This window comes from Nelumbo nucifera, chromosome 5 (genome assembly GCF_055504915.1).
Source record: "Nelumbo nucifera cultivar China Antique chromosome 5, China Antique-T2T, whole genome shotgun sequence".
NCBI lineage: Eukaryota > Viridiplantae > Streptophyta > Magnoliopsida > Proteales > Nelumbonaceae > Nelumbo > Nelumbo nucifera.
The window spans coordinates 63401107-63413057 of record NC_142653.1 but is presented as its reverse complement, the minus strand read 5'-3'; the positions used below and the strand labels follow the sequence as shown (position 1 = coordinate 63413057).

At 46.6% G+C, this 11951-nt stretch overlaps 1 protein-coding gene across 1 annotated transcript in view; it reads left to right on the top strand.

The window, feature by feature from the left end:
* Positions 1 to 11406: 11406 nt before the first annotated feature.
* The window catches only part of LOC104588627 (signal peptidase complex subunit 2-like), a 30229-nt gene continuing 29684 nt past the window's right edge, over positions 11407 to 11951 (top strand). The window contains exons 1-2 of the mRNA XM_010246646.3: positions 11407 to 11665; positions 11774 to 11925. Of these exons, the coding sequence (XP_010244948.1) occupies positions 11546 to 11665; positions 11774 to 11925 (272 nt within the window). The 5' untranslated portion in view covers positions 11407 to 11545. The remainder of the gene's footprint in view (positions 11666 to 11773; positions 11926 to 11951) is intronic.

Genomic DNA, 11951 nt, shown 5'->3' with positions numbered 1-11951 from the left:
TCGGTAGGAGAGGTTTCCGAGTTTTTTGACATGTTCCCTTTGTCCTCATTTTGTAATACTGACTTGTCTTCTTTTGTTTGCAGAGGTGCCGATGGACGCCAAGAGACTGTTGCTCGAGAGTGCCCGCGCCAATCAGAAGGCCCAGGTAGGGAAGAAGGTAGTAGGGCAGACGCCAAGGAGGCCTGCCAAGAACGTGCCCGCAAGGGATGAGCGGGCGTCAGCCCCCACCAAGGGGGTTAATCAATAACAAGTTCCCACAAGTCGAGGGGACAAGGGGAAGAGGCCAGCTGAGGGTGCCAAGAAGCCGACCAAGGTGACCAAGAAGCCCATCGAGTTGGCCAAGGCGGGTAAGAAGAGGCCTGCTAAGGAGGCCCTAAGAGAGCAGCCACCGAAGAAGGTGGCCACGGTGAGCATCCTATTGGGGGTGCCGTGATGAAGAAGCCTCCCACCAAGGGACACCTGGATGGGCCTTCGCTTGCCCCCGCTTCTGCTCTAGAGCTGGTCAAGGGGGCCAGGCAGCTTGCCAAAATTCTCCCCCCCTCCCGGTGGTAGATCCATGAGGTTCCATCACTGAGGAGGGGGTCGACAAGGCCCTGGTGAGCGGGGCGATTCTGCCAAGGGATCACTTCGAAATGATGCAAAGTGACCCCCAGACCATCCGGGATGAGGGGCTTTATCACTTGGCTGAGGTAAGCTTTTAGTCTTCGTCCTTTCTTCTGTACTTCTCTTTTTTCTTTCTTTGTTGTGGTTCATACTAATGGTGCTTGATGCAGGTTTGTTACCACTTTGTTGGCCTAGAAAACCGGATGGGCCTCACCCTAGAGTGCTTGGACTGGATGGAAAAGCTGAATGAGAAGCTCCAAGTGGCGGTTGTCACAACCAAGGGCAAGCAGGACACCTTCAAGAAGGTCCACAAGGATGAGCAGCAACTCCAGAAAACGTTGAAGGTTGAGCTGAAGGAAGTACAGGCCCACCTCGTCAAGGAGCAAGAGGAAAGGGTTCGCCTCGACAGCATTGTCACAAAGGCTTAGTGGCGGGCGACACTAACCGAAGAGCGGGCCACTGAGGCTAAGAAGCAGGCGTCCGAGGTGGTGGAGGCCTTCAAGAAGTCACTTGAATACCACTAGATGTGCTCTGGCATTAAGGCCATAGAAAAAATTTTTTGTAAACACTTTACAAAATGAATGAATGAATTCAAAGTAGTTGTTTTATGGTGTTCTCTCCTTCTTCTTTCTCTTCTTTTCTTTTCCTTCTTTCTTTTTTATTGAGAGGTCCCTACCTCTCCCAATGAAGAGATCACAGTTCAAAAAATAGCTCATAATGGCTTGCTTTAGGTACACACTCATTTTAGATTGTGGAGGGGCTGAGGCTGAGGCTGAGGCAAGGGTATGCGACCAAGCTACAACTTGCCTGGCTCGTTTTTCTCCCAAGTGTTTACTTAGGCTAGGCCGAGGTGGTATGCTGAAGTATGGAAGAGAGGCCAAGGTCAAGTTGTAGCTCATCTAGCTAATTCCTTCCCAAGTGGTTACTTCAGCGAGGCCGAGGTGGAGCTCCGGGGAGGTTATGGTCTCGGGTCGAGGCGAACCGGCGAGTTGGTCAGGGTTTCCGTCTATTTAATCATGCTATGTATATATGACTAGGAGGCCATCCTCCATCGAGGTGGGTAGTGAGGCACATGATGCCTTGGCTGTCCTAAAGTATTTTCATTTGGTGAGGCTTTAAGTTAGGGTGTTCGCCACTAGCAATGTGTCCTAGCAATGGTTCGGCACGGGCACAAGGTCCTCAGGAGAGGCTATGCGCCTTGGCCAATCGCGAAGCCTAGGGATCCTTGGGACATAGTGAGAACACACACTAAGCATTGAGCTGAAGGGGAACTTTGCTTTATTCATTCATCATTTGGCCATCAAAACATAAAATCACTGGTAATACATCCGGAGATTCTCCGAGTTCCATGTCCGAGGGACGAGTCTTCCGTCTAAGTGTTCGAGGTGAAAGGTGTCAGGGCCAATGACTTGTTTGATTCTGTAGGGGCCTTACCAGTTGGGACCAAGTTTACCCACACCTGGCTCAAGGACCATGACTTTCCTGAGGACGAGGCCTTCCTCTTTGTAGTGCCTCTCTTTTACCCTCAAGTTGTAGTAGGAGGCCACCCATTGTTGATAGGCAGCCACCCTTACTTGTGCTTGCTCTCGAGCTTCTTCCAGTAGGTCTAGGTTTACTCTGAGTGCTTCATTGTTCTCGGCTCCATCGTATCCTTCAATTCAGAGTGTCAGCTGGCCGATCTCTACTGGGGTAGCGACTTCCATACCATAGGTCAGGCCAAACGGGGTTTCTCCCGTGGCCATCCGAGGTGTGGTTCGGTATGCCCAAAGTACACTGCTTAGTTCATCAGCCCATAGGCCCTTAGCTTGGTCGAGTCTAGTCTTCAGTCCATCTAGTATAGTTCTATTGGTGACCTCAGCTAGGCCATTTGTTTGGGGGTAGCCTACCGAGGTGTACTACTGCTTGATGCTGAGGGAGGCACACCACTCCTAGAACTTGGCATCATCAAATTGCTTCCCGTTGTCGGTGACCAGCATATGGGGGAGGCCGAAGTGGTAAATAATGCTCTTCCAAAAGAAGCTTTGAATTGCTCGAGCTATGATGGTAACCAGGGGTTTAGCTTCTACCCACTTGGTGAAATAGTCCATGACGACGAGGAGGTATTTCCTACCCCTGTTGCTTGAGGAAAAGGGCCGAGGAGGTCCATTCCCCATTTGGTGAAGGGCCAGGGGATGCTAAAAGCCGAGATCGTTGTGGCCGGCTGATGGCATAAGTTGGCATGTCTCTTGCATTGATTGCACCCCTGTACCAGCCCGGCTGCATCTTTGTGAAGAGTCGGCCAAAAATACCCTTTCCTTAGTGATTTTTGGGCTAGTTCTCGGCCGTCGAGGTGGTTACCGCAAATGCCTTCGTGAATTTCTCGAAGCATATACACGCCCTCCTCCTGGCGAAGGCACTGGAGGTAATGCAAGGTGAATGACCTTCTGTATAATTTTCCTTCCAGCAAGGTGTAGTGGGCTGCCTAACGTCGGAGTCGCCTGGCTTCGTTCTTGTCGTCGAGCAGTCATTTTGTCAATAGGAAATTGATGATGGGGTCCATCCCAGATAGTTCAGCCTCTACTGGAAGTACTTGGGTTTCTTCTATAGAGGGCCAAGGTAGCTTCTCCACGCAGACAATGCGGCCGAGGGTTGCATCCGAGGTGCTTGCCAACTTAGAAAGGGCGTCAGCTCTTGCAATCTCAGCTCACGGGACTTGCTGTAGGGAAAAGTGTTGGAAGTGACGGGCTAGTTCTTGAACTTTGGCGAGATACTTGGACATGCTTTGCGCTCTGGCCTCGTACTCACCGTTGATTTGGTTCACCACTAGTTGTGAGTCGCTGAAGGCTTCAACATGTAGGGAGTCGAGGTCCCTGGTAAGCTGCAAACCAGCGAGGAAGGCCTCGTACTCGTCTTCGTTGTTGAATGTTGGGATGTTGAACCTTAACGCATACTCTATGACTGCATTATCTGGGGTGAGGAGGATGAGGCCTGCTCCACTCCCTTTGGTGTTGGATGAATAGTTAACAAGGAGTGTCCATTTGGGGTGAGCCTCCTCAGCCGGGCGGTCCCCTTCAACATCTTCGGGGGCTCGGCGGAGGGCTTAGCTAAAGCTGCATTCTACTACGAAGTCTGCTAGGGATTGTGCTTTGATAGTGAGCCTCGGCTAGTACTGTATGTCAAACTTTGAGAGCTCAATGGCCCACTTGGTCAAGAGCCCCGAAGTTTCGGGTTTGGTGAGGACTGCCCTAAGGGGCTGGTTCGTCAAAACCGTTATAGTGAGACCATGAAAATACAGCCTAAGCTTTGTAGCCGAGACCACGAGGACGAAGCCCAGTTTCTCCACCTCGGGATACCTGGTTTCGGTGTCGCAGAGGACCTTGCTGATGTAGTATATCAGCTTCTGTGTTCTATCTTCTTTTATCATAATTGAGCTGATTGCTTCATCCCCGGGCAACAGGTATAGATATAGGGTTTCTCCTAGAACCGGCCGAGCGAGGAGGGGAGGCGAGGTGAGGTAAGCCTTGAATTCGTCAAAGGCACGCTGGCACTCCATCGTCCATTGAAGTCCTTCAGTTTCTTGATGGCGCGGAAGAAGGGCAGACAGCGGTCGACTGACTTTAACATGAAGCGATTGAGGGCGGCTATTTGAATAGTGAGCCTCTGTGTCTCCTTCACCGACCGAGGGGGTACCATTTCCAATATGGCTTGTATCTTGTTAGGGTTGGCCTCAATGCCTCTTTGAGTAACGACAAAGCCTAAGAACTTACCTGAGGTGACACCGAAATCACACTTTCTAAGATTTAGCTTCATGTTGAACTTCTGTAAGGTGTCAAAAGGTCTCTGCCAAGTTTGAGGTATGCATCTCGGCTTTCAGGCTTTTCACCACCATATCATCTATGTAGGCTTCGACGTTCCTCCCCATCTGACTTTTAAACACTTGGTTGACGAGGCCAAAGGGCATCAATTTGTAGTAGTAAATGCCATGCTCGGTGATGAACGAGGTCTTCTCCTCATCCTCTGGGTGCATCTTTATTTGGTTGTATCCAGAGAAGTCATCTATGAAGCTGAGTAGCTCGTACCCTGTAGTGGCATCAACAAGGTGGTCTATCCTCGATAAAGAAAAACTATCCTTAGGGTAGGCTCGGTTAAGGTTTGTAAAATCAATATAGGTCAGCCATTTCCCATTAGCTTTCTTTACCAAAACCACATTCGACAACCAGTTTCGGTAGTATACCTCTCGGATGAAGCCTGCGTTGAGTAGCTTGCCAACTTCCTCTCCTATGGCCTTCTAACGGTCCGGTGCATAGTTCCTCTTCTTTTGTTGAATTGGCCTAGAGATTGGGTCCACGCTCAGCCTGTGAGTGATGGTCGAAGGGTTAATTCCGGGCATGTCAATGGCGGACCAAGCAAAGACATCGACATTAGTTTTGAGGAAACTTACCAGTTCAGATAGGCACTCTAATGGAAGGTTGGACCCGACACGTACTGTCTTCTTGGGCTCGACCTCTTCTAGGGGAACCAAGATGAGGTCCTCGGGTGGTTGGCCTCGGCTCATTGGTTCCTCCCTATGGTTGAAGCCCTCTAGTGGCAATGCCTCCTTGTTCTTGCCCTTTAGTGCTGCCACATAGCATTGGCAGGCCGCTTGCTGGTCCCTACGAACAACTTGGATGCTATGCTCGGTGGAGAACTTGAGGGCGATGTGATATGATGAGGTGGTGACTCTAAGCACGTGAAGGGTCAGTCTCCCCATGATTGCACTATAGGGCGAGCCGATCCTCATGACCAAGAACTTGTTTATCCTCGTCACCTGCTGCGGCTCGGTCCCTACCATGACAGGTAGGGTAATTCTTCCCTCCGGTCTGACCAAGTTACCGGAGAAGCCGACCAGTGGGACATCGGTTGGCTGGAGGCGCTCAGGCACTATCTTCGTCTTCTCAAAAGCTTCATAGAAGAGGATGTCGAACGAGGAGCCCGTGTCGACAAGAATCCTCTTAACTACGAAGTTTGCGATGATGGATGAGATCACCAAAGCGTCCTCATGGGGGTCGTGACCCCCTTCAAGTCCTCATCCATGAAGGAGAGGGTTTATTGCTATTTCGTTTTCTTGGGGTCTGGCCCTTGGATGTTTAGCTGTCTGGCGTAGGCCTTGCGGGCTGAGGCCGTGCTCCTGGCGTCGATGACTCCGACTATCTACTAGTGTTGCTGCTGTTGGGAGGATAAGGAACTGGGCACACCACCCATAAGCTGTTTAAGATGCCCTTGTTGGATGAGGGACTCTATCTCATTCTTCAGAACATGGTATTCCTCTGTGTCGTGGCTAGTTCCGCGGAGGTACTTGTAGTATTTCTTGGGATTTTTCCTCTTGGGGTTCCTCTTCATCTTTTCAGGCCACTTTATGAACTTCTCCTCCCTGATCTGCATCAGTATCTGCGTCTGGGTGGAGTTGAGTGGCATGTATTGGTTGTAAGATAGTGTCGTGGCTAGTGGCTTCTTGTGGTCCTTGCAGATGTTGTTGTTGTGGTGGTGGTCTCCGCCCATTGTAGCGCTCGGCTTCCCTTCCTTGGTGGTCTCCGGCCAAAGCCTCTTCAGCCACAATATACTTTTGGGCCTTCTTGAGGAAGTCTAGCTTATTCTTCGGCGGGGTCTTGGCGACCGAGCACTTCATGGTCGAACCAAGGTGGAGCCCATTAATGGCAGCATGCATAGAGAACATGGGGTTGAGGTCATAGACCTCGAACTCTTCTTTTTTGAAGCGGTCGATATAGGACCGTAGATTCTCTCCCTGCTTCTACTTGATAGACATTAGCAAGACTATGCTTTTCTAGCATCGTCTACTACTGATGAAGCAAGCAAGGAATAGGTTGGCAAATTGCTCCCACGAGCTGATTGATAGAGGCAGGAGGCTGGAGAACCAACGATGGGCGACCCTCTTGAAAGTGGCCTGGAAAGTCCAACATGTCAAGGCATCGGAATATCCATAGAATATCATGAGCGCTCTGAAACTCTCCAGGTGGTCATCGGGGTTTGAAGTCCCGTCGTACATCTCCAGTGCGGGAGCCTTGAAGTGTTGGGAGAGAGGCTCGGAGATGATATCCAGGGTGAAGGCATCCATTCTACTCGTCGGATTGCTTTGATCGGCTAAGGCATTAAACCGACTCTCTCAGACTTGGCAGAGCTCATCTTTGACAGCCCCTAGCTCGGCTCGCAACTCTACAATCCGAGGGTCAGTTGGAGCTTGCCACTCGTATCTATCTTTGTGGGCATGGTGAGGGTTGGCACGAACTCCGAAATGCTCTGAGGCAGGACCACGCACCTCCCGTATGGCGTGGCGGTTGTTCAGGACGTCATGAAGGTATGAGACCGGCGCAACATCGGCCCTCAGCCCTTGAGTGGGCTCTATGATGGCCGAGGTGCCCACCTTTATCCTAAGGGTTCTCCATCCTACGACAGTGGTGTTGTTTAAAATGTTGGTAGTTGTCTTCAGACTGCGCTGGCTCTTCCTCCCTTCGGCTAGAAGGCCTCACATTTCTTTGTGTTGGGCTGGCGGGTCGGTTGTTGCTAGACTCGGTGGGCTTGGCCCATTGAGGGTTGGCCAGGCCGAGCGCTGGGGGCTCGACGTGCTCATGCCAGCCCTGGTGATCTGACACCCCAGCAAGGCGGTCGCCTCGGGAGGGACATCTTGCCTGGGGTCAGGCTTGTTCCACGCACTGCACGAGGTATTCCAAATGGTCGACGACCGCTTGAAACTGTTCATTCGTGACTAGGTTCTGGAGGTTCCTGGCTCTTCATACTATGTTGTTTGAAGCTTAAGAGATCTTGAGTTTGCAGTGTTTTGGGGGATCATCTTAGCAACATTTCCCACAAATTGAGCCAATTGTTGATGCTCGGGTTGGCCGAAAGCAACAAAGTAAATTCACTCCCAAGATTCAAAGGAGGGCCAAAGGCTTTGAGGGTTCGGAGGAGACAAGCCGAGGCTGAGGGCTGGAGGCCGGGGTGGATCCTTTGAATATGGTAGAAGCCAAGGGCTAGTGTTGAGAAGGGCGTCCAAAAAGGGATGAGATACAACTCTTGCGGTAGTGAATCTGCAAGGGAGAGGGTGTTAGAGGTCTAGGGTGATGACTCGAGGCGAGGACTCCAACGGTCAAGTTAGTATGTGCACCAAGTAGGCAATGAGTTTGGAACCGAGGGGTCCAGATGATGTCTCAAGATAGCGCTTGTGGGGGTACCTTGTATTTATAGTAGGAGTCCTTAGAGGAGAGAGCACTAGAGATCACAAAGGTTTTCGAATCCATTACCTTGTGGGGGGTACCTCGTATTTATAGTCGGAGTTGCCAGGGGGTAGTTGTGCTCGAATGGTCCAGATGCGAGCTGTACGAGGTCCTGGCGAGATGCTCTACTAGAACCACACAATGCCCTGTGATTGGGTCTACCTGGTCTACGTTAGGTAACCTTGAGCATCCTCATGGCTAGCCTGTGCTGGCGTCCTCTAGTCAACACATGTCAGCTCCGTATAGGCCAACCGAATGCGCCTACATCAGTGACCATTAATAAAAGTTGTCCATGTAAGCATTTAATTATTTTATATGGCCGAACTACCCCTAAATGGCCAATCAAGCTTATTAAGGGTCCGTTTGGTTCATAGGCAGGACCATAATCGAAATTAGAATCACCTATTCCTAGTGTTTGTTTGGTTCAGTCAGGAATCAGAATGGGATTCCGATTGTTGCTATTTGATTCAATTAGAAGCCGGAATCAGAATCAACCTAAATTTCCAATTTTGCTCTAGTTAAAAGAACTTCAATGGCAATAGTAAAGAAATGACCAATCTCGAACTAGAGGAAGAAGAAGAAATAACCCACCTGTAATTCTTGATAGTTTTAGGGATAGATTTAAGCTGGTTTGAGTGAATGCCAAGACATGACAATATTCAACAAACTTGCTGTTAATGACTCTAGATTGCTCTATTAACACAAGGCATCCATTATTGAACATCGGTCAGATTTCAAACATGGTTGATTGTTGCAATCACCAACAAGCAAACTTGTTGAAATGGGTTCTCGGCGTTTGATAACCGCTACTTGCTTTCTAATCATGGCTTCCTAGCATGGGTCTCCATTGTTGACAGGAACATCAAATAGGGCTTGTTAGATGTTTGAAAGGGATTGAACCATTCTTGACACCGAAGCCACCCGTCGATAAGGCCAAGATACTCAATGATGTTGTTGCCACAGTTGCAGATGACATGTCTACAGAAGCTCAAGTCGATGGTGTCTTAAAGTTATAGAAACAAGAGATGCATGGAAGCTGTACGGGTTGTTCAATTCTTGGTGTCAATAGTTAAGAGTGACATCTCTACATCGGTGGAGGATGGACTTGAGTTTACAACAGCCAGTGATGAAGCACTCAGCCTCCTTTACCATTTTCAAATCTCATAGTCTAGCCTCAAGAGTCTCATGAACAGAGAGGGAAAATTCGTAGACTGCTTGACTCGTGTCTCGCAACGTTGGAACTACCAATCTCAAGCCTATGCCTCACACCTATTGAAATCAATGTTTGAGGTGGATGATCCAAACTAGTTGATTAGTGAAACCTGAACTCTTCGTCAAGATTGTTAACCTCTTGCGCGACAAAATGTCACAACAAGCTTCTAGCGTCTGGGATAGATGCTATTATCGTTACAAGCAGTAGAAGAAGAAGAGAAACAATACTCTAGATTGCTTTGTAAACCCAAAGAGCGGTGGCTACTGGTTTGGAAGGAGGAGGAGGAGGAGGAAAGGATGTGGTTTGGTCATCGGCGGTATTACATTGCCAGAGATGGAGTTGGTTGGTAGCGGTTTTACTTCGTTGAAGATGGGGTTGGTGACGGTGATAACTAATATGGAGGTCGAAGGAATTGATTAGAGAATCCTCAAATTTTAGAACAAAGGTTTAGAATTGAACATGGGTTTTTATGTCAAAAAATAAAATAAAATAAATGGATGGGAATGGGAGTCGCTTTCCCTAGGGAGGGGTCGGGAATGACCATTTCCCCATATGGGGGAATCCCATTCTGCCTAGAATGGGAATCATTCCCATTCTGCTCAACCAAATGGCAAGAATCGGAATGGGTCATTCCAATTCTGATTCTAGGCTTCTATTCCTTCGAATCAAATACATCCTAAATATTTTTTTAATGAAATTACCCCATACTTGGTCATAGGCCCAAAGTAGGCCCACATATTTTAGAATCGAGCTTGGGCATAATACTTTAAGCCTAGTCTAGGCAACCATTTTAGTGGTAGTTTAGTCATACAAAATACTTGAATGCTTACATGGACAAATTTTATTGATGGTCACTAATGATCATCTAACGGGAATCTTAACAAGAGATGAGCTTTACACAATAAAACTCAATGATTGGGGGCTCTATGGATGTTTTGAAAAGTCATAGTAAGTTTAAGAGAAGTGTAAAAGAAGTCATAGTGAGTATTGAATGGGATGGATGATGTTGATTTGTATTTTGGAAGAAGAAAAGGAGTGTGTATTGAATGGGTAGGGTGGTGTTGATTTGTATAGTCCTCGTACAACCTACGAAACAATACCACACCTTGGAATCATCATTGTCCATGTAACCACTAGAAACTAATTCATTGTTCAATGGTTATTTGATCATGCAAATTAAATAAATGCTCACATAAATAGTTGCTTGACCAACTGTTATAGTCCCTTGTCCCTTTAATACTACCCGCAACAATGTTTAACCAATGAACTTCTTCCTCTCCCCTCTCTTTTTTGCCCAATGTCTCCATTGTGCAACATAATAATGTATACAGATTTTTTAATAAAAACTAATACGAATTGATAATACCATATAAAAAATCTATGAGATTTTAGAGATCTTCAAAGACATCCAAAGCCTCCATGTTTAATTATTAGAGTGTAAGAAATTTGAAGCCTCTATATCATTTTAGAGATCTTCAACAACATTTGAAGCTTCTATGCACAATTAATAAAGCATAGGGGCTTGTTTTGAGAAAGAGGTGTAATAAATTATCAAGATTTATGAAGTTGGTGTGATTTAGAGACATCAAAGACATCCAAAGCCTCCATGCTCAATTATTAAGGCATATGGGTTTATTTTGAGCAAGAGCTATAATAATTGAAGACATACTCTCTAATTGTCTTTTTTTGTTCGTGTTGCTTGGATGAAGATTTTAAACAACAAAGAGGACCAACTTTACAATGAATGGAAAAATAATTGGAGAAACAAATACCTAAGCATTAGAGGACTTAAAAGAAACATTTCAATAGGTACTATATTCTCTATATTCATCTGATGGAAGACATGAACATGTGTTTTTTCTCTTCAAACTTTTGGATGTGGGGGGAATGTTTTATACAATTTAAAATTTTATAAACTTTTAGGGCGGGCTAAGGTTAGGGCTTGTTCATTTCATCTTAACTCTTGTTTCTTAAGAGGAATATTTTAACTTTAAGAGAAAAATGGTTGTTTGTTTCCTTTAACTCTAATTTCTTTAAATGCAATGATACAACTTTTTTATTTTCCAATGATACTCAAAAACTCTCGTATATATGATCAAAATACAATATCTCATCCAGACTTGAAGAAAAGAAAAATTCACTAATACTAATATATCTTTTAACATAATTATTGCACTTTGAGACCATAAACTTCAAGCAAACGAATATGGTCTTAAAAATAAATGTTTTTTTTTCTTTCATTTTTTTGTTTGAAAGAACAGGAAAAAACAATCTTTAAAAGTGTTAACCCACCTCGGGGCCTCTCGTTTTTATACGTCTTCCCACAAGATTTACAAAAATAATTATTGGCCGTGTGCCCGTGTCCGGAAGCAGACCTAATCAAGTGAAGTGACAGCCTACGAGTAGTCTAAGTCTCCTCTCTCTGTTTACAAAAAAAAGTCTCGTCTCTCTCTCTGCCATTCTCAGAGCGGAATAACCCGAAATGCAGGAAAAGATGGGAGACATGGTGCACAGCGGTAACCCTTCTCCCCAAAACCCTAAAAAGGCTAATCTGATGGATCCTCATTCTATCAAACATCTTCTCGACGAATCTGTCACGGAGGTAACAGCTCCCAAATCATTTTTTCTCTTTCTGAGTGGATCCATTCTTCCCCTCCTTTCTATTAGATTTATGGCGCATCTGATTGTTTAATAGCGTTTCTTCTCCTAGCTCGTTACCGGTCGCGGATATGTGGAAGACGTGAGAATGAGCAATATCAGATTGTTCTTGGGAATCATCATCATTGTCATTGCTCTCGTTGCTCAGTTCTACCCGAAGAAATTCCCTCAAAACAGAGACTTTCTCATTGGATGCATCATATTATATCCTTTCTTTTCTTACCTAGTTT